Source organism: Glycine max, chromosome 2 (genome assembly GCF_000004515.6).
Source record: "Glycine max cultivar Williams 82 chromosome 2, Glycine_max_v4.0, whole genome shotgun sequence".
NCBI lineage: Eukaryota > Viridiplantae > Streptophyta > Magnoliopsida > Fabales > Fabaceae > Glycine > Glycine max.
In genome coordinates, this window is record NC_016089.4 from 1,895,103 (window position 1) to 1,917,571 (window position 22,469).

At 32.6% G+C, this 22,469-nt stretch overlaps 2 protein-coding genes and 1 pseudogene across 6 annotated transcripts; 1 reads left to right on the forward strand and 2 right to left on the reverse strand.

Annotated features, from left to right (window-relative positions):
- Positions 1 to 435: 435 nt before the first annotated feature.
- Positions 436 to 4,592, forward strand: LOC547714 (uncharacterized). Its single transcript, XM_003519035.5, has 7 exons — positions 436 to 787; positions 1,555 to 1,704; positions 1,811 to 2,026; positions 3,125 to 3,246; positions 3,345 to 3,508; positions 3,987 to 4,141; positions 4,362 to 4,592. Exons 1-7 carry the CDS (start codon positions 566 to 568, stop codon positions 4,458 to 4,460), a joined length of 1,128 nt encoding a protein of 375 aa, XP_003519083.1. The 5' UTR covers positions 436 to 565; the 3' UTR covers positions 4,461 to 4,592.
- Positions 4,593 to 7,166: 2,574 nt separating this feature from the next.
- LOC100305443 (serine/threonine protein kinase-like protein) lies at positions 7,167 to 11,442 on the reverse strand. 5 transcript variants are annotated; one of them, XM_041005544.1, is made up of 7 exons: positions 11,107 to 11,442; positions 10,579 to 10,950; positions 9,440 to 9,780; positions 9,211 to 9,346; positions 8,671 to 8,807; positions 8,478 to 8,601; positions 7,167 to 7,971 (listed from the first exon to the last, which is right to left on the reverse strand). In XM_041005544.1, exons 2-7 carry the CDS (start codon positions 10,778 to 10,780, stop codon positions 7,454 to 7,456), a joined length of 1,458 nt encoding a protein of 485 aa, XP_040861478.1. In that variant the 5' UTR covers positions 10,781 to 10,950; positions 11,107 to 11,442; the 3' UTR covers positions 7,167 to 7,453. The 5 variants fall into 5 exon arrangements, with proteins under 5 accessions (XP_040861478.1, XP_040861477.1, XP_040861475.1 ...); XM_041005543.1 differs by having other exon boundaries at positions 8,478 to 8,807; positions 11,107 to 11,155; positions 11,325 to 11,396; XM_041005541.1 differs by having other exon boundaries at positions 9,211 to 9,780; positions 11,107 to 11,270.
- Positions 11,443 to 17,899: 6,457 nt separating this feature from the next.
- LOC100811931 (peptidyl-prolyl cis-trans isomerase 1-like) lies at positions 17,900 to 18,292 on the reverse strand (annotated as a pseudogene).
- Positions 18,293 to 22,469: the final 4,177 nt, after the last annotated feature.

The following is a 22,469-nucleotide window of genomic DNA, read 5'->3' on the forward strand; positions in this document are numbered from 1 at the left end:
ATTAAATTCAATTAAAAAAACAAGGCATCTTGGCTCCGATTGTTCTATGTTTGGGGTAAATGTTATTTTGGTTAACCATTTTTTTTACTTACCTAATTATTTTTGGTGACAAGGTGGGAAAAACTCCTCTCTGGGAGAATTTCAATAAGTGGAGAGAAATTCTTTTGAGCAACCATTAATATTATATAGAGACAAGGACAAATGACAAGCTGTTTTATAAAGATGATGTGACGTGCACGCATCAGCCATCAAGACTCAGACGTAACCAATGTCGTACAAGACTCTTCAATGTGGCTACAGCAAATCACATCTTTTTCGGGAAAGTGTTCGTTCGTATATAATAATACCTCCATTAATAGAAATAATTGATAATTGGTAACAGAAAGAAGTGTCTAGTCTATCTAGAATTCAATAATTTACTATTTTAGGCAAATAAAAACAAATTAAACTTGAGAAGAAAAAAAGGCCTGCAAAGGGACATTGTACCTTAAATTAAAAGATTGAAGTTTCATGTAGTTTCTTTTTCATCATCCATTGAACTGAACCTTAAATTAATTATAGAACCATGTTTGCAACTACCAATTCCTCCACTTTGTCACCTTTATTCTCTTTCAGTAGAACAACAGCAACCTCTCTGCCTTCCAAACCCACATTCTGGAATTTGGTTCCAATGAAACAATCTTCTTCTCCGGGGCACTTGGCCTTAGCCTTAGACAATCCACGTAGAACACTTCACGTGTCTTGTGGCTCCACATCACCACATGCTTCCCAGAGATCATCAATTCAGGTTCCATTTTATTTGTTTGATTTTATTTATAGCATCCTAGAATTTCTTGTGACATGTTCTAATTCTTTTTGAACCCAAAATTCTGCTATGTTTGTTGTGCTTAATGTTATAATATGATGTACTCCCCCAGAGGACTTGATTTATTGTTGGATAAAAGATCATTTTGGTCCTGAATGTGCAAGACCTAATTATCGCACTTTTTTACAGATTGAGTGACTAAATCAGAATTTCGTTCTTTCAAGGCTAAATTGTTATCAATTTACACGTTAAGGGACCAAAATGATCATTGTGCTTGATTGTTTCTTCTGTTAATTTTGAAGAGAAAAATGAATTTGACACTTGATTGTATCGCCAATGGATATCCATGATGCTTATAGTGATAGTAAGGCCTTGTTTGTTTACTGTTTTCAAAAACATTTTCTGTTTTCCAAAAGTTGTGTCCACTTTGAAAGTGTTTGTCCCTGAGCATATTTCTGTTTTCTAAAAGGTTGTCTCCTAAACACTTGAATCATAAAAGAAAATAGAAGAGGGTGAGAAAACATATCCTAGCTGTTTACGGTTTTAGGTTTTTAAATCACTTGTTTTGGAAGCAATTTTCAAAACAAAAAAGATTTAGGACGAGAAATTGATTGCTGCATGGTGTGAAATTGGTTTACAAAGCAGTTTTTGAAATAAAAAAGTGAGAAGGGAATCAAACATGTCCTAACTATTGAGATTTTGGTCTGGATTCTCTGTTTCTCATGAGAATACGGTTTCTCTTCATGCAGGGGGGTGAAGCTTTTTTCAGGGGTGTGTTGGAAAGTATGCAATCTGTTTACTTGAACAGAAATCGTACTGCTAAGGCCATATTGGACCTTGTTCACTCTGCTGAGAATAACTCATTATGCTATGATCATCTTGCATTCAGGACATTTGGGGTACTTCTCTTGGCTTTAGTTCCTTACACTTTACACTTTTCTGTGTGACTCAGTTATACCTGATTAGCCCATTCATGTGTATCGTACTATCATTGCACTTAATTAGGTGAATGGTTATGGAATTGATTCCATGGCTAGTTTTTTTCTGGATTATGGCTATACACAAAGGGAAGAGTTGAGGTTTCCAGCCAAAAAGTTGAGGGCTTTGTGGTTTTCTCCTCCTGCTGATTCACTGGCTAGCAATGGCAGTGGCATTAATGGGCCTTTGCCAAGAATATTTATATCAGAGCTACTGGTAGATCAAATGAGTCCACAAACTCAGGTGTGTTCGTAAGAAAAATGTTCAATTAATGTCACTTTACATCTATGGTCTGAGAATTAAATTTAGTATGATGGAGGCTGGTTTCCTCCTTCTATTTTGCAACCTGTTTAAAATGTTAGCAACTGTACCAAGAAAAGTTTCAAATATTAGCAAAGTAATAATATGATAAAGATAATCTTTTATCATGATGTTCTTGTGGTTGTTTTTATGTAAGGGTGCGGTGAAAATAGGTAAGACTGATGGTCCGAGGCCTATGGCCTAACCCCTATCAGGCGTAGTCAAGTTAGGCCTATTTACTAAATAAGTTGGGAGAAGGACTTTTAAAAGCCTGTTTAATTTATGTTAGGCTAGAAGTTTGGTCCTGATACTTGACACTATTTCTTGGTTTAGTTCTTACATGAAAAAACTTTACACTTTGGTCCCTACTTTAATAAGTATTTACAAATTAGTTCCCACCATTTGTCAGCGTCATAATAGTGTTGTGCTGGGCTATTTACAACTGCTATGTGACTTTCACCACTATTTTTATGTGGCAAATTGAGCAGCTATTTTGTTTTTCAGCTCTTCATATACTCAATGGTATGATGCTAAAAGGAGTACTGCATAATTTTCTGAAATTTACTAAATTGTACCAGGGTTTGAGTTTAACATATGTTAATTCTTGTTATCTTCTCTCTCACTATTTTGGACTTAAAATCCATCACAATCCCAGTTGTTGAAATTGTGTTTATAGGTTCCGTTTTACTTGGTATGGGGATAGATCATAGATAATTTCTTGAATGGTTCCTATGCAACTACCGGAACCGTTGTAAACTTGTAAGGCAGTGTTTTGTCTTATTATCTTGTGTTGTTAGTAGTTGTATTCAGTATGATGACAAAAATTTGATAAGCAAAAAATTGTTTGATTTCTTAGGATTTTCCATATGGTACTTCTCTATATATTAAGATTGAGATGCAGTATATGATATCTTATCTGTAGACTATAGTGATATACATAATTGCATGACACCAAAGGTTTATACTTACATTTCTGCTGCATTGTGGCTCCAACTCCCCAAAAGCCAATTGTAGTAAAAGAAGTTTTGAATTTTTCTGCAGGAAATAATTAAAAAATACACCGAATCATCTGTGGATGGAAACAAGTATGCAGCACTTGCAAGTTCCCTTGGACATTTAACATGGGAAAAGCCCTTATATTCTGAGTTTCAACAATTGGCAAGGTATTACTATATGTATGGCGGGCAATATTTTTATAGGAAAGTCTCTACTCCCTTCTAGCTTCTGGCTTACTTATGGTTTGTTGGTATTTGATGAACAGTGAAAGTGAGTATGCTGCCTGGACCCTAGTCAACGGGTATGCACTAAACCATGTTACTATATCCACTCATCGGCTGAAAACTCATTTGAAGGAGATAAAAAAACTAAATCAGTTTATTAAGGATAGTGGATTCAGATTGAATTCTGAAGGAGGAGTGCTGAAAGGTTTGTACCCTTGTTTCTTATTATGCAACTATAAGGTTTTCAAGGTTTTTTTCTTACCAAAATAAAAGCATTCAATGTTCAATGTAAGACAATCTCAGGTTGGTTTCTTTCTGATTAAGACAATTGCTATCTCAAGTGAAAAAAAATGAGGATTGAAGAGAAAAATCCCCTCATATTCATTATAATGGCAAATATGACAATTTTCCTTCAATTCCTGCTTGTGTTCACCTTCTGAAAGTTTTCCTTGCTCATCAGATCTATCTTCTTTCCCTCACTCCTATGTTGGAAATAAAAGTCCCGTAAAGCTGTTTAATCTGTTTGCATGCTCCTAATTATGAGATGTATACTGAAATTATAACCTAGATTAACTATGAACGTGCTGATATAATCATCTTGAAATTGAAGATGACCATAGCAAGTTGTAATTCATTGTGATCAAGGATCATGTGAATGATTTGAATATTTCCTCTACTTCCAGTGAGCCCTGATGGTCTTCTCCAGCAAAGCTCAACTGTAGCAGATTCAATTTCTTTCAAATTTTCTGATGGTATAACTGAATCAGTTCCATGCTCATACATTGAATTTGCTGAGCGACTGGTGCTGCCGCAGTATAAAAATTTACCTGACACAGAGGTAAGCATCATTCTTTTCAACATCAGCTTTCAACTTTTTATTATAATTCTTATCTTTGGCTGTTGATGATTAGGACTAATTTTATGACCAGTGTTTTTGGTTACTGGTGAAACAGTGAACTACTTTAAGAATTTGAATGACCTGCTAATATAATATGTATTGTAAGACATTTTTCTGCAGGATTTGCTAATCCTTGTTTCGTTTTTAACTAATGGAGCAGGTTAAAGAGTTCCATAGAAGAGATGGTTTTGAGGTAGCAAGTGCTGACAAGATATTTGAAAGCACATCCAAGGAGCAGTTGAGCAGAGTAGGCTCATAAGAGGCTCATCTCACTCCATACCAAGAATGTGTATACTTTATTTCCCTTGGGGAAATATATTACAATTTATACCCAGTTGTATTCTGGAAGTTTGGATTTCATACAATTCCAATCATGTGGATGTTGCATCAATAATTTGGGTTGATTAATTTCAAAAAAAATAATTAACTCAAACACAAACATAAAATAATCGTAAGGGATTTGTCTAGCAGCACAATATAGAGTCTCAGATTTTACATGCAAGTTCGAGATTCTCCCTTGTCTTCTTGCAGTGAGATAAATATAAGTGCATTTGTAAGTGTTTTTTAGTCGGAAGACTTTTTTTGTCTAGTACAAATATGTCATTTCTTTCCCCTAAATTTTTCTATACAAAAATAAAAACACAAACATAAAATAACATGTCTTTTTCCTTAATTTCTGCTTTTCTTACTACTAGGGCTAAATAATTTGAGTTTTTTTTAATAAAAAAAAAAAAAGAAGGGAGGAAGATAAAATGGAATTAGAAGATATCACAATGGTGGGCAAAAGGTAAAGGATCTGTGTAATTTGCATAGGAAATCTGGTCTGGCCAGAGATGAGGAAGTTTCTATGTAAATGAATGGTCCAAGGAGAGAAAGAATTCACATGAATGAGTCCAACTTTTAATTTTAATGAGCATGGTATCAGAAAGGCCCAAAAAACAAACAACTAAACAAGAGACTACACAAGACTACAAGAGAAAGCTACATTACTAGTATCAGCCAAAATGGCCAAAAACAAGAAGTGTTTCTCTTTTTGGCATAAAATTTCACGTACAAACCATTAGTCTGGTCTCTTTTTATTTGATTTCCTATTTTGCATTATCATGGTCTCACTTTAGGCAGTGTACTACTGCCAAATGGTCTCTTGAAAGAAGTATGGTTACAGTAGTTGTTCATACGAAGAATGATTTGTTAAAACTTTTCATGAATATGATTGAAATAATAAAATATACCGATACTCTTAGACAAAAACTAACAATTAAATTTGCCGATAAAAAAAATCACCGATACTTGGTGCTTAAATCTTTCATATTTCTAATCCCTTTGATTTGTATTCAATTTATCAAGAGCCAATATCTCAATTTCGTCGAACATGTATTGGGTCTTAATAGCATTGCCGTTTTCCTGTGTGGACCTTATAACTTTGATATTTGAAGAAATGCAGTAAATTTCTCGTCCTTGTTTTATACGAATGAAATTATGATTTTTTTTTTATTCATAAAGATTAAAATTACGCATACTATTCAACCAACTAATCTATATTTCTCGGTAATTAGAAGTTTTGTTTAATTCTTTTTATAAGAATCAATTTAAAATATCTCTTGCATTCAATGGTGGACTTATATATGTTTAAAGATATTCAAATGCACTCCTTATTTGATAATATTACAAATAAACAACATATTGGACTTTTACATTTTGTCTCCCTCTTTTTATATAAATTTAAACTTAATATTTTTTTCAGTTTTTTTTAGTATTTTCAATTTTAAAGTATCTAATTTATTTTATTAGAATGTAATATAATTTTATGATTTTAACATTTGTCTTTAAACCTATCATTCCGCTTGTATTAATTTTTTTTTTACCAAAAATATCTTTAATCGAACTATTTCTGAGTTCAATAAATTGTAGATCTTAAAAAAAAAGCTCTTTGACAGTCTAACTTCGTCTCATGAAAAATATTTTAAAGTCTTACTTTGCTTCTTTACACTTAAAAGAAAATAAAGAAAAATTAAAACAATAAATATATTTATTACTGATGGGAGATATTAGAATGATTATAATTAATAAAAATATTTTTTTAAAAAAATAGAGTATGTCTCGTGTTAGAATTTTAAATAATATATAAATTAAAAATAAATTTAAATGTTTAAATTTATTAAATAAATTAATTTCTTTAATAATTGTGAATTAATTAAATGAATCTTGTAACAAGACGAAAGAGATTACTAGATTTAGTCAAAACTCAAACCTCGAGTGTTGTTGACTGTATCAACCTAATTGGAAATCTAACACGTGCCAAAAAATTTAATCGTAACATGGAATTATATACTGTACATCATTTACACGTGTACTGTTGCTATTGCACGTAAACCACTTTCAACAATGAGAATGCTCATTACCATGTCATCGAGTTATTCACCAGACATTCGATTATTAAAAGGACGTAAAAGGAAAATGTTAGAACACCAATTAAAGAATGGACCATGGATTGTATATATCGCACATCATTAATGTAATAACATTACATTATTAAAACACTTCCAGCATACCTCTTAAAAACTTTTTATCTATTAGTAATTCTTTAACTAATACTTTTAGAACATTCCTACGTGACCCCACATAAAAGTATATTATCCTACACTAGAACCCCACGCACTATAATCTTTAGAAACAATAATGATAAGAATGAACAACAACATCGAGATCAAACTATAAACATTGAAATTTGAGTTTTTTGCAACTAGAAGGTGCTATAAAGTATATAAGCTGGTGCCTATAAGTTATATAAAATAAGGAACCGGGTCATATGAGAACAAATAACTGGTTATAAATTAATGCAATAAAGCTTCTTTCTCGTCTTTTCATAAACAAAAGCTAGTGATTAATTTAAGGGGAGATGCAGTGTTTGATATCACAAGAAAAGCCTAAATAAATCAGGAGATAACATTTCCGGGGACTAATGTGAAAAACAAAATAAAATAAGGATGAGGATTTGATGGTGTTCAATATTTCCAAGCAACCTGAAGAAAATATTGAATGACAATTTGAGATAAGACATAGTAGCTCAATAAGCTTCACTTGCTCTCACCCTCACATTCTTTCAAGATAAAGGGGGTCAACACCCATAAGTTAACATAACATCATAAAGCAGCATATGCTATGCTTTAAGAGAAGGTACATCTATAAGAAGAAACTAAGAAATGGTGTAAAGGGTGAAAGAGAAAAAGAAAAAGAAAATTTTCATCAGCTCTATGCTTTGCCATTGGGTTTTGGTGATGGTTGGGGAAACTGATGGTGATATGGAGATGCATAAGTACCATTTGGTATTGAAAGGCTCCTTTGCTGCTGTCCATTGCGGGTGAGCAACGCTCCTTGCATTCGCCCATTTCTTGTGTTTGGGCTCGCTCCAATGCGGTCAGCTTGCATTGCCTGGAAATAATATGAAGAGCTTGCCATGTCCTTGAGGTTTGGCAAAGGCTTTAAAGCTTCCACAACTTCACTCATTAGGGGTCTGGCTTTTGGATCTCTACTAAGGCAGTGAGCAGCCAGTAGGGCAGCTTTCTGAGCTCCTTTTACCGAAAAATGGCCTTCCAAGCGAGGGTCTATCAACCTGTAGAACCTTCTTCTCTCTCCTAGATGTGGCCGAGCCCATTCCACAAGGTTATGCTCACCGTTGGGTCGGTGTTTGTCCATGGATCTTCTGCCGGTCAACATCTCAAGTAGTACCACTCCGAAACTGTACACATCACTTTTTGATGTAAGATGACCTGCCAAACACACGAGTAAATCTTGATTAGAATGGAAGCAAATAGATACTACAGATGTTGGATTGCGTCTAAAAAGAATTTAGAACAAACATAACTGAAAATTATCAACAAAATATGATAAAACTCCCAATTTTGTAAGTCATAAACATTATGAGAACACAACAACCGAATACCAAACCATCAATACAATTGATCAGACAGGGAAATTATAGACGGAAAGTAATTTATGATCATAATCATAAATCTGGCTTGAGTGGAAAACAAATAACATCAGAGATCAAGAGCTTTATATGTACCAAACATTAAAAACAGTCCCACAAGGAATTATGTTCCAATTTTTTTGAAAGTAGTGATCATCAATAACAACCAACGAATTCAAAGATGAAAAATGCCTAACAAAATAAAGACAGATAGAAACAGCAACAAAGCATAAGCATGTGTGACTTTCCAAATAAATAACAACTAAAACATGCAGATTTGAACTGGCTATATCAAACTAAACTTACCCGTCATGACATATTCTGGTGCTGCATAACCATAGGTTCCCATCACTCGAGTAGACACATGGGTTTTATCACCTTCTGGACCATCTTTGGCAAGACCAAAATCTGAGAGCTTGGCATTGTACTCCTGAATCGGTACAATATTAGACTGATAAAAAGGGGGAAATGCAATCTTATTGTAGTTTTTGACACTTACTGCATCCAGTAATATGTTTGAAGTTTTAAAATCCCTATATATTACTGGTCGTTCAGCTTCTTCATGAAGAAAAGCAAGACCCTTAGCAGCTCCTAGTGCAATTTTCATTCTAATGGACCATGGAAGAGGAATGGATCCTACATTAATTTCCACATGAGAACATAAATAAAAAGGGACAAAATACAAACATAAAATATACAGCAATAGTTTTGAGTTCCAGTTCTACCCAAGATAGAGAAAGCTGCTAAATTCATCATTAGACAACTGAGATACTCAAAGAAACAGGTTATTAATGGAAATTATAAGAGTAGTATAGTGCTGTATCATATCATCTCGCTTCCCTCACATGTTGAGAAAATACTTTTCCATGCCAAACTGCCAAAAAAAATTAATCTGGCTTCCGTGAAGGAACCATGCTTCACAAGAGAAAGGATCTTCATTTGATGTTACTAAAAAATTTCAAGGTGCAGCAGTGGTCCAACTATTGTTCTTGAAAAAGAAAATGTGAAACTAATTAGATATAATAAAATAGTTACTTACTCCTAAATAAGTGGTTTTCCAGGCTACCCCGAGGCATGAACTCATACACTAGCAACCTTTGATCCTCTTCAATGCAGTAACCTACAAGTTTAACAAGGTTTGGATGAACTAGGTCACCAAGAAAATTCACTTCAGCCTGCCACATGATACAAACACGAAAGATCATTAAAAATATAGATTTCAGTAGTTGACAATAGAAGAAAAGAAGGACTTTTGAAAATATACAAACCAGCCATTCTTTATGACCCTGGAGCCCATCATGGTTTAGGGTTTTTACAGCAACCGTAAGTCCTGTGCCAGGTTTCACTGGAGCAGTTCCATTTTCTTCAATCCACCCCTTGAAAACACAACCAAACCCACCTTCACCAAGAAAACTTTCAGGTCGGAAATTTCTTGTTGCTAACTTGAGTTCATTGAAAGAGAACTTTCGCAGCCTGGAAGCAATTTTAAGCTCTTCTTCAAGCTTGGAAGTGGATGATGAATTGCTTTCAGCATTACTAGTGGTTGTAGAAGAGACTGCTGGGGCTGTTGGTTGGTCTCTACTAGTATCATTAGTTGATTTACTTTCAGCTAATGGAAAGCCACCAAGAGAGGGAAAATAAAAAGTATTAGGATAAGCAGTAAAAATAGCATCATGCATTATAGGTTTTAGAATAGATAAGGAAATAAGCACCACCACAAGTAATTTACATTTTTAGCATATGTTTGAAATTAAGTTATGTCCAAATAGTAGCTGAGTTTAGCTTCCTTTCTAATATTTACCCACAAGCACATCTGATAATAATTAGGTTAACTAAAGTCTCAAGTTTTGTGTATTTCCTTATTTTCCTAGGCAATCTAAAATCTAAATTTTCAGTGGTTTCTCACTCTATAAACCTGGAAGACCACAGGGAGGTAAAGGAAACATTCTCGTGATGAAGCTTACATATGCATTGGCATATATTTTGGGATTAACCAAGTAACTCACTGCAGTTCTGAATAAACAGGAATAAAGAGAACTCAAAATTATATTTCAACATAGTTTTGCTGCAGCGATGCAAACACCACCTGCAGAACTCGTAATCAGACACCCTAGTTCTTTTGGCATATCAGTTGGGTATACATTTCACATTACTTAGCACAGTAACTTTCAACCAAACTGCAAACAAACCTGCACTAGGTGCTCCAGGGAGGAATTCTCAAAATACTATTCGGATTTTCTTAAAAGCTAAGACAAAACAAACTACTAAAAACAAAAAAAGGAACAACATTTATACACAAAACAAAATCATATCACAAACACATTACCAAGGATGGAACATCCAAGCAAGCAAGCACATCATCACAAGAACAACAGCAAGTCTTGCAAGGAAATAGTGATGAATTTACCATAATGAGTACTGGTGCCACTGCCACTGACTGAGGTATCAACCTTGGATCTTGAAGAAATGCAGCTCCCAATGAACCTCAACCTAACCCAACACCCAGCCTCAGCCTCACCCCCTTCATCCCCCTTCTTCTTCTTCCTCCCCTTTGATTTACACACATCCCAAGACTCCACCACCTTGCCATTCTCAGCACCCAACCCCATCTATTATCTCTACCAATCAATGATCAATCAATCCCTAGAAACCCAGATACCATCAAATACCAAAGACCACAACCCCCAGATGGGAAATTCCCAGATGAAACCTAAAAATCACAACTTTACATGCCAACAACCCTTGAAACCGGGTAACCCACAAACCCCAGAAATTGAAACTGAAAAAGGGCAAAAGTAACAGATCACATTAGTAAGTAAATAAAAAAAATTAAAAAAAAAAAAAAAAACAAAACCCTTGAAGGGTAGATTAGATGGATTGGGAATTGGGAAATGGAAAGTGAGTAGAGTAGGGGGCAGAGAGAACAGAACAGCACCTGAGCTGAACTGAGTAATCTCCGCTACATAACAGATATGGGGTCCTCTCTATGCAGCAACAACAAAAACACAAGCACATTACACAACACAACTCTGATAAAACAAAAATACTATTCGGATTTTCTTTTTAATATTTAATTAATGTGGGGTTTTTCAAAATTTAAATATATTCATATAATAATACTAATAATAATATTATACGAATTACGATACTAACTCTCGTTTGTTGATTGCTGCTGCTATTATTGTTGGATGATGAGGTGAGAGTCGGATTTCGGTATATTCTTAATTAAATTTAATTAATTAAAAGTGAGATTTTTGTTATCGAAGACCAGAAGAAAAAAGGGGATTTGTATTTTGTGGCTAGCTGCCCGAAGAAGACGGGAAGGAGTTTGAGCTGCCCGAAAAAGTGGGACCCGCCGTGATGCTGACGTGGCTGCCCTTGGTCGGCGTAGCAAAAGCCAAGCCGAACCTCGCGTCAGCTTCACTGTTTCAGCGGTAGGCATTTGGCATGTGTGTGTAACTGTGTATATATTTATTTAAAATATGTAATAATAATTAATATTTTAGTGCACAATAAATATTTATTTAATTGATAATTATGTACATTTTTAAGAAAAAACAATAAAATTTTAAATACTACGTTATTCACTATGAGAGCTAAATATATCTCTTGGTATTTGAAAAGAATATGTATTCAAAGATGGTAATGTATCTAAAAAGTTAAACAAACTTCAAAGTACAAACATATACCAGTATATTATTAAGTTGTAAATATACAATGTTTAAGGATTATAAATTGGATGAATTGAGCTAAATTTAGGTATTAGTAGTATTTAATCTTTTACTAGTAATATAAATTAAGAAAGTTTTGGTGCATTTTTTCCATTCAAAACAAGGGTATTTTAGACAATTTCTTTTTAAGTATTTAATTTTTTTATTTAATAAATCATATTTAATAATGAAACATTTAATAGAAATGAGTTTTAAATGTTTGTTTATTATAAGTGTATTTTAAATGCGCATTTATTATTACTAGTAGGTTTTAGGATAAGGACAATAGATTTTAATGGTGCCATTAATAAATATTTAAACTATTAATTGGTTATTATGCATTTAGTTATTATATTTATGAATTTGAATATTAAACATAAAAATATCATATTAAAGAGTTATTATTATTATTCTATCTTCAACTTTAGTGTAATATACCGAGTAAAAAAAATACGTGATTACATAAAAATATTAATAATAGTAAAATTAACAAAAAAAATAATACTATAATACATTTTCTGACACATTAATTTTTTTTAACATTAATCAATTATTCTTTTATTATATATCTTTTGAGTATATACGGTAAAAATTTAATGGTCACGCATTCATAATATAAAACAATTTTATGTTATTCTTAAATAAAAAATTCTCATTAATATAACTTTTAAATAATTATTGTAAAAGTTAATAAAAGTATTCTGTATTAAAGTTAAATAATAGTATAAAAATATTTTATATTTTCAATATATAGTTTATTTTCTTATATTATAAATAAACGTTTTTTTATGAAAGTAAATCAATATAATTCATATTCTTATGCTGTATATCATTAATTGCTATGTGTCTCGCATAATAATTATTAAAAAAATCTCTACATAAAATGTTCTTTGTGATTAAGGATTTTTTTTATCCTAAATAAGTTGTTTATTTGTTTAATATCCTATAATAATAGTTTTTATATAAATTAATTTTATACTTTCATTTAATACTTTTATTTAATGTTTTCATTCAAGTAACATCAATTATATTCTACTCTTTAAAAAAATTGCAATTATGTATAATTAACGAGGTTCCTCAAATGTTTTGTCTGTCTTTGTTTGAATGAAAGGAATGTAAATTGTTGCAAGTTAGTGTCGTAAAACTAAAGAAAAAACATAAAAAGTTTGTAATTGCAATATAGTAGTATATTTTAATTTCATGGGACCGTTGTACTCAATATAATTATAATGTATTATTCTTTTATCATTCTTATTATATAGAAGATGGTAACTTCATAAAAGATTGAAATAAGTGAAAATCAAACTAAAGATTTTCAATTATTTTGTAGAAGATGATAACTTCATTGAAAATCTTGAAAGGCTTGATCATGTTTTTAAAGATTGAAATAAATGAAAAGCTAACAAGAAATAATGTGTATAATTTGAAGTTTAATCGCAATAAAATTCTAATTGAAAAAGTGAATTTAATTGGTTATAAGTTGTTCAAATGAAGTGAATCTGGAGAGGAGTGATAAACATGTATAAAACAATTGATAAATATATTTTTCAATATGAATTCACATGAGTTTAAACTTTAAACAACAATTTTATTTCCTATATGTTATAAAATAATATTTTTTATATAATTAATTAAAATTGTCTCGGGCTAATATTTTAAAAGAAAATAAAAGTATTATGTATTTCATAAAAAAATAAATTAAGGAATTAAAATATTTTAACTAAAAAATAAAATATATATTTTACTCAATTAAAGATAGTTAATTAAATCTAAATAATTTAATATTTATAGGAATATAAAAATTATAAAAATTATTTTTTAACTTCCACCAATGATATTTAATTATAAAAAAATTAAAAATATCTACCAAAATATAAATTATAATTTAATTAAATAATTATTACAATACAATCTATATACAATATAATAATATTCGTGCATGCACAGGTATAAAGACTAGTTAAGAGAAAGATACAGTAAGAAGTACTTATTCTCAAGAGTGAAAACTAAATTTAATACATAAAAACTAATAATTAATTTAAAGAATTATAATATTATATTTTAATATGTAAAAAGGAAAAACCAATACATATAATTAGTGAAGGTGGTATGGTATCTAAAATCTCATAATGCTCATAAGGTTCTAAGTTTTGGCATTGATCTAGAATAAGGTCTTCAAATGATTCAGATTAATCACATTGTTTATAGTAACGTCGCAGTACCTCCTAACTAAGGTTAAACTTCTTTCATAAACTCTAAACGTTGGATCTAGACAGTGGAAAAATATATCATATTTGTTCTTCATCATCAATTTACACCTCTTACAACTAAATAAGATATATATTTAAAAAAATATCTCAACTTATTTAATAAATAAACTTAAACAAGGTCTAGCTTAATATGGAATAAATTATAAATTAGTGACATACCTATCATATTTCCCTGGCTAATAAACCACATTTAAAGCATTTTTTTTCACTGTGAATCCGGGTTATTGTTTAGTTAAAAGATAGAGATAATTTTTTTAAGATGTTAAGATTTTTTTTACGGAATTAAGATGTTAAGATTTATTTAAAGATTAAATGATACTCTTAATTCATTATATTTTAATATTTTTTATTTTATTACATTAAATTTTAAAAATTTATTTTAATTCTTTATATTTTAAATTTTTTATTTTACTACATTATATTTTAAAAAAATTATTTTACTCCTATATTTTTTAAAGTTTCATGATTTTTTTTTCATGTTTCGTTCAAAACATTAATATTTTGTCCATGTTTTAATTTTTGACAGAACATTAAATATAAATAAAATAATCAATTTAAAAAATTCACATTTAGTTTCTTATAGTCGCCACTAAAAATAAATGCTTTAAATGTGTTTATGTTTTATTTAGTATATTAAATTCTGGATTAAACTTAAAATAATTAATGGATCAAATTAAATTTATTAATCAAATATTTTACACTTTCCCGTAATTATCTGATTAGAATTTGAGAAAACTACGTAAACATGAGAATAGGACTTTACTCTAAAATTTAAGTGTATAAAATATTTAAATAAAGAAAAGAATAAATTATCAAGAAATTATTGGAAAACGTCAATCTTTTATATAAATCTTTAACATCTTGAAATGCTTTGGGCTACCAATACATGGATAACCAAAAAAACTAAAGAATAACCCGAATCCACTAAAATAAATAAATGCTTTAGATGTGTTTATGTTTATGCTTGAAATAATTAGATACTAGGGATATTCCTTTGGACAAAAAATATTTGTTTTTCAAAATGGTGTTTATGTTTTATTTAGTTTCTTATAGAATAATTTTAAATAAGATTGTATTTGATAGAAAATTTAAATTTCTTTAATCTAAAATTCATCGTTTGTATGTTTGTATGTTTTGTATGAGAAATTTAAATTTTTGAAATTTTAAAACAGAATTTTAAACAACTAAAAATGTGTAATTTTAATTTTCTTATAAGATATGAGAAATTAAAATTCTATTTTTGACATAACCTTTCAAAACATTCACATATTTTTTTTATAATATTCATCCTCTTTTTCACCTAAAATTTATCTAAATTCATTTTTTGAACTTTCAACTCTTCTCTCACGCACATAATTCTCCTCTTCTTGTCTTTATTTTCTTTTATCCTCACAATTTTAATTTTTTTATCCAAATACAAAATTTTGAAAATAAAATAATTTCAATTAAAGTATTTAAAATTTTTAAATTCCCTTATCAAAACACACTGTAAAAGAATTTTTTTTGGAATTTCAATGGATTTTTGTAAATTTTTTTGGCATTAAACAATATCGTTGGTTAAGAGTGTTATGCACGTAACTTGGATGCAATAGCACAATATAACCAGCGGTTTTTTTCCTCATGCAATAGCACAATATAACTAGCGTTTTTTTTTTTTTCTCATTATTGGCCTGAAAATCAGGTAAAAAGTGCATAGATAGCGTTAGCAAACATATGCATTTGAAAATTGAAACTTGCCATCATTTTTCAGCAGTTTTATTTCTCTTAAAAAACGTTATTTGCAAAATTTACCCTCAATTTTTTTACTAGTTGTTTCCCCTTTTAACTTCATAAAAACTTATTCTAACAAAAATTAATTCAAATTATAATGAATTATAACAGTAATCAAGTATACATATAACAATATTCTGATTGTATATATCAATTATACATAATCTATGGAGTATTTAATTAATTAATTTAATTTTGTCCCAAACACATTATGCAAAAAGGAGATAAGCATGTTACATTTTTCTCCAATACTCCATTCTTCTATATATTCTCCCATGGTATTAAATATTAATTTAGGAAAACGAAATAAGTAGCTTCCAACTTTTGATACCTAAAACTTGTCATTCAAGTGTAGGCTGTAGTAACAGTAAGGCACACTGTACACAGATATAAAGGGGAGAACAGGAAGTAGGAGTAAAAGGGAATTTACGAGAGTCCTAATAATAGATTTATTTTAAGAGATTGCTTGCTAGATAAGGGATCAAGCTTGACTTTAAGGATCATCGTGGAGCATGGAGGTTTACCTTCAGTGCTTTTGATTTGATATTTTGATTTGAAATGAATAACTAACCATTAATTCAATTATTGTTCTATGCTTTATCATCTCTTCACGTTACATTATATGGTCAGCTAAAAGTATATTTTGTTTGTGTTAGCCATAAAAGGTCTTGATCAAAGTGCAATTAATTCACATCTCAATCCAACAATGAATATTTATTATAGAGAGCCAGTCCCTATAAAAAAAAATTAATTAAAGAGAGCCAATTGGCTAGTAGAGAACCGAGAGGAAGATTTTCTAGTGTGTAGTTAAATTAAGATTTTTTTTAAATGATTAATATAGCATATGTGATAGGAAGAAGCTGTAGCATGACAGTAGGCCCAAGAGGAGCATTAACAATCCTTCATATCTCGATGATTTTATGTAGCCTCTCTAGGATCAATTAGCAATAGTGTTGTTTAAGGATAATGCCAAATTCTCTTAGAAGCTGTTAGTAATATTAGCGAAGTATGAAGTCTATTATTAGTGGAGAATCAATTCTATTAGGATCACCGAAATTTGTTATTGTCTATATAAACATGAGTATATAAATGAATAAGTGGAGATGAATTTGAGTAAGAATACTTAGTGTAATAAGAAGGTCCCTTGTCCTTGAAATCAATGTCTCTTTCCTCTATTTCTCCCTTTGCTCATAATAATTGGTCTGACATGCCGTTACCCTGTCTTTCATGGCTGCCACGCCAGACCACACCACCCACCAGTCCACCTCTTTCCATCATAGTCTTTCCACATAGCCATCCACTAGCACCCACCTTCTCCTTATGTGCACCCAGCTTAATCCCTTGGGATTGATTTTGCGAGTAGAACCAATTGCTAGCCTTGTGCGATACCAAGGAAACTCTTCAACCTTCATTTCCCACCTTCATGAAGACCACTAAAACCATAAAATGTCCTTGCCTGCCTCTAGAAAGTATAGACGCCTCTCTTCCACAACCATTGTATCTGTCGTCGCCACCTCCACCACCATATCTACCGTTTCATTCACAAGTTAACACTGCTACACGTAAACACAACCTAACAAATGAAACAATCAGGACAACATCAAGAGCCATTAAGCCTCCATGTCAACACACTTCTTCACAGGAGCGCAGAAAAGCCAATTTCCCATGCGACCACCACAGCACGTGCCTTCATCTTCCACCAAATCGCCCTCTGCAACTGCCCCAGCACTCACCGTCTTTGATATCGCCCCCTCCAACATCCTCCGTCTCCAAGCACCAAACGTCACTGTTTACTCCTACCTTTGCTGGTGCAGCAGAGCCATCAACAAGATCAGCAATGAGAATGGTGATGCACAAACCACCGCCTCCTCCACCACCATGGCCGGCGCGGTCTTGCTCCTCCCTTCCAAGTTTTCCCTTCCTTCACTACAGCCATTCTCCTTTTGAAAAACTTCATTCCAATATTCAACATCATCCATCATCTCCCGATTCCATCAAGCCATTCTGTCTTCTCCATGCAAATGAAGAACTTCAATATGATGGTTTCGGGATCAATGTTCGCCATGGAGAGGATATCGAGACAAATGTGCTTCTTCACAGTGAACTTGGCACCATAGATCGACTCGCCGCGAGTTTCTTTTCCGGCGGTGAAGTGGCCACCCTAACACATGAAACTTGAGATCATGTCGTGGAAGGACAAGCCCTTGTAATGAAGGGGCTTGCTGCTCCTCCTTACGCCCTTCTCGCCGGTGCAAAACGCCCCGAAGTTCTTGGCGGTGTGAGGAGTCACATTGGTGTAGAGCCCCATCACGATGCGACCAACAGGTTTCCCATCGATGGTCATGTAGAAGAAGACCTTAGGGTTAGGCATAATTGCTGCAGAGAATAGAGTAAAAAAAATAACACTATTGAGAAAGAAAAAGAGGGATTGGGTTTTACTTTCCCACACGACACCATTTTTGTCCTTTGCTTTCCAACATTGTCAGGGCCCAAACAAGCCCACCAACAAAGCAACTTCCATCATGTTTTTTTCTAAACCCACCCCTATTCTAGTTTTGTTTTCGTTGCCCAACCTGGAGGAAAAGGTTTGTTTTCCAACGACGGATAATGATAGCAATACAACCCAAAAAGAGAGTAGGCTCAAAAGGGTGCAGATACCAGCTTACCTTTGTGACTATGCTTGATTCACAGACAACATATTCCAGTCGCTCCAACCACTTAGGATATTTCCACAATTTTGTTATTAGGATATTTTCATTCTATTATTATCTTGTCTCCTCTGTTGAGGCCATTAGTGCCAATATCCTATGTAGCCACAATTATAAATACCATGATATACGAAATAATAACAAGCAAAGAAAATTATCACTCAATTTTTATCTTTTATTTAGAATAGCTTAGATACCAGGAGGTTACCTTGTCCTCGAATACAAGGTAAAAACCCTCTGTTCATAACAATTGGTCCGACCTGCCGCCCTCCAATGACGGAAGTCGTACCTTCCTCAGCCAACCCGGACCCCCTCGAGGCCGCCATTGTCGAACTCGCTGTAGCTCAACTCCGCTTTGCCATGACCCAAGCCTCCATGGCCTCCAAACTCGATGTCATTATCCTAAAACTGAATACCATGGTACCCAACCAACACTTTCTATCTTCTTCCACTGCAAAGTCACCACCCACAGTCGAAACCATGTCGATTCCCCTTCCCATGGCAACTTCCCACCTCCTGTTAATGGCAAGCCCCACGCATCCTCCTTTGACCCTCTTTGGGCCGCCATTCACCAGTTTCGCTCAGAGCCTCCCAGCTGCAGCATCCTTCCCTCCGGCCTCCACTTATCCCTTTCCGTCGTGTTCATCACCAAGGTCAGGGACACAAAGCTCGACCACCCATTCCTCCTCACCTTCTACACAATTCTCGTCGCTGCCAAATGGCTCTGCCTCCGCAACAATCTTCATTTATTCATTCCTACACCCACTTTAATTTGGGATCCGAGTTCTCTTTTCTTACACCCAACACCTTGAGGACAAGGTGTTTTTGATGGACTAGGGAATGATAGAAAAAAGTGTTAATACTCGTCGACAAGTGTACCGATTTGCACAAGTAGTATATAAAACGGTAAGACCGAGTATCGTATCCACAAGGAATTTGTTTCACTTAGGTTATGTATATTCAATATGTAAACACTTTTTAACTTGGAAATAAAATAAAGATTAAATGATGGATAAGTTTTTTGCAATGTGTTTAACTACGTAAACAATGGAAAAATAAATTCAAAGCTGTAAAAATGCGATAAATATCAAGGTAAAAGCATCGGGGAGTTACCTACTGAAACTTCTCTTGCCGTATAAAAAGGTTTTTCTCTATTTAACGTTATTCTAGTGCTCTTGCACCGAGAAAATACTCAGACCATGATTCCTAGCACAAATGAGCCTAACTCTCTTAGCTTTTGTTCTTGATTTCTTAACAAACTCGTTCTAAAAGAGTTGCAATAAGCATATAGTGCAAAACATACTAGATTACTGCATTCTATTCCTAGATACACAAGTCTCTAGCTTTCTTTATCAAGTTCTATGGTTTTAAAGCATTTTCCAACACTAAAAAGCCTAACTAAACATACAAATGGGAGATCAAACCACCAGAAAATAACATTAAATAGATAGTTAGAAGATTACATCAAGAGTTTTTAGTAGACTACTCCCCAACAAGAAAGTTCTAGCCTTCCATTACAAGAAAAGCTTCATACAAACAAGAAAAAGAATATTTTTGGTGAAAGAAAATGGAAAAAGGTGAAGGAGAATGTCTTATCCAACCTCTCTGCCTTTCTTCTCTTTGTTTTTCACATAGCAAAATGGCTGGCTAGACTGTGGTTGTGGTGATAACCTTTGGTTTTTTGCCAACTCAGTGCTTTAAGGGCTCTTGGACTTCTCAGCACACAAAGGCTCACTTAGCAAGTATGTCTCGCTAAACGAGAGTAAGTGAAAATCTGTTAAGCGAGCTTGTGCGCGCTAAGTGTGAGAAGAGACAACATCCTCGCTGGGCGGGCTGGCTGCGCACTGAGCGTGCTGATCTCTGACTTATCCTCTTCTAGGGTTTTGCATCTGCTAAGCAAGCTAGCTGCCTCGCTAAGCGAATGAGTAAGTGAAAACCTGATAAGCAAGCTTGTGCGTGCTAAGTGCGAGAAAAGACAACATCCTCGTTGGGCGGGTTGACTGTGCGCTGATCTCTGACTTATCCTCTTCTAGGATTTTGCATCCGCTAAGCGAGCTGGCTGCCTCGCTAAGCGGATGAGGCTCGCTTAGTCAATCTGTCTCGCTAAGCGAGTTCATCATTAACTTTTTGCACCTTCTCTTCTTTGCCCTACAAACTGAGTTGAATTTCAACATTAGATCACAAAAAATGGAATTCTACTCTATAAATTCACACAAGAATGAAAATATTTATAACTTCCACTAAAAGAACCATAAATTGGAGATACATTGCTATTTTCTTACAATTTTTCAAAACACTAATAACTCATGAATAACAATTAACAAGAAGTTGCAGCAGAAGCTCATGACAGTAGGCCCACGAGGAGCACTAATAAACCTTCATATCTTGATAATTTTGTGTAGCCTCTGTAGGATCCAATAACAGTAGTGCTATTTCTGGATAATACCAAATTCTATTAGAAGCTATTAGTAATATTAGTGGAGTATGAAGTTTGTTATTAGTGGAGAATCAATTTTGTGTGGATCACAGAAGTTTGTTATTACCTATATAAACATGAGTAAATAAATGAATCAACAAAGATGAATTTGAGTAAGAATATTTAGTGTAATAAGGAAGTTCGTTGTCCTCGAAATCAAGGTCTCTTCCCTTTGCTTATAACAATATGTTAGTTAGAGCATGCATTAATGCAAGTTTTAAACCAAGTCTCAGGTATTCAAATAATTTAATGTTGTAAAAATATTATTAATGAGAAGTTTGTGAGGTACGTGAGCTGCATAAGACAACATTAATACAGTTTCACATTTCATACATGGTTTTGTCATGCATGATGAAAGTCATAAACCTTATTCATGTTAATTAAACCGCAAGATAGCAACTATTTTAGTAAGATTTGAAAATGTTTAAATGGTGAAATTTAAATTTGACTATGAAAAAGGTGGGAAAATATGTACATTGTTTTTGGTTTGTGGATGCCGATCTATCTACTTGACGAACATTTTCTCTTGTTACCTTTTGTTATTATTTTCTTTAGGTAGCTGTATATCATTTCATGTTGTTCAGATCTATTGCTTCAGTATGCCGATTCTCTCAATTAATAATAATAACCTAATAAGATAATTAAATATTGGGTAAATAATTTAATTTGTCCTTAAAAGTGTGATACGATAACAAATTAGTTCTTGAAAGATAAAAATTATAAATTTAGTCTTTAAATGTATAAAAAAATGTGACAAATTAGTATTGTTGTTAAATTTGTGAGGCTATTTTATTATTAAATTATAATATTCAAAAATTAATTTGACAATAAATTATATTTTTTAAAAATCAATTTAACATTATGATGTAAAGTTTAATGATCAATTTATCATTAAATTGTTTACAAGATTAATTTATCATATATTTTTTACACATTTAAGAATTAAATTTAAAATTTTCATTTTTCATAAACTAATTTTATCAGTGTCATACACTCTCAAACACAAATTTGACTCATTATCCATAAAAATTTCATTAATTTTTCACTTGTAAAGTGGTGAGAACTGAGAAGTTCAGTGGAGTCAATGAGGAAAAATATTATTGGCATAATTAATCCTCTATAAAATAATAATACATGCAAAAACAGTTTATGTGGCGGCACTAGTTTTAAGATATAGAATCTCGACTGGGTCAAATTGAACTCTAGAATTATGGAGTGTTTTTAGGGAAACCATATATGTAGCAAATTCCTTGCTTGCTTCTCTCTCTCTCTCTTAAGGTTTTATACAATGTTGAGCTGTCCCCGATGGCTTTGGAACTCTTGCTTGAAGAGAGCATGGGAATCTTTGTCTCGATTTGTTTAAG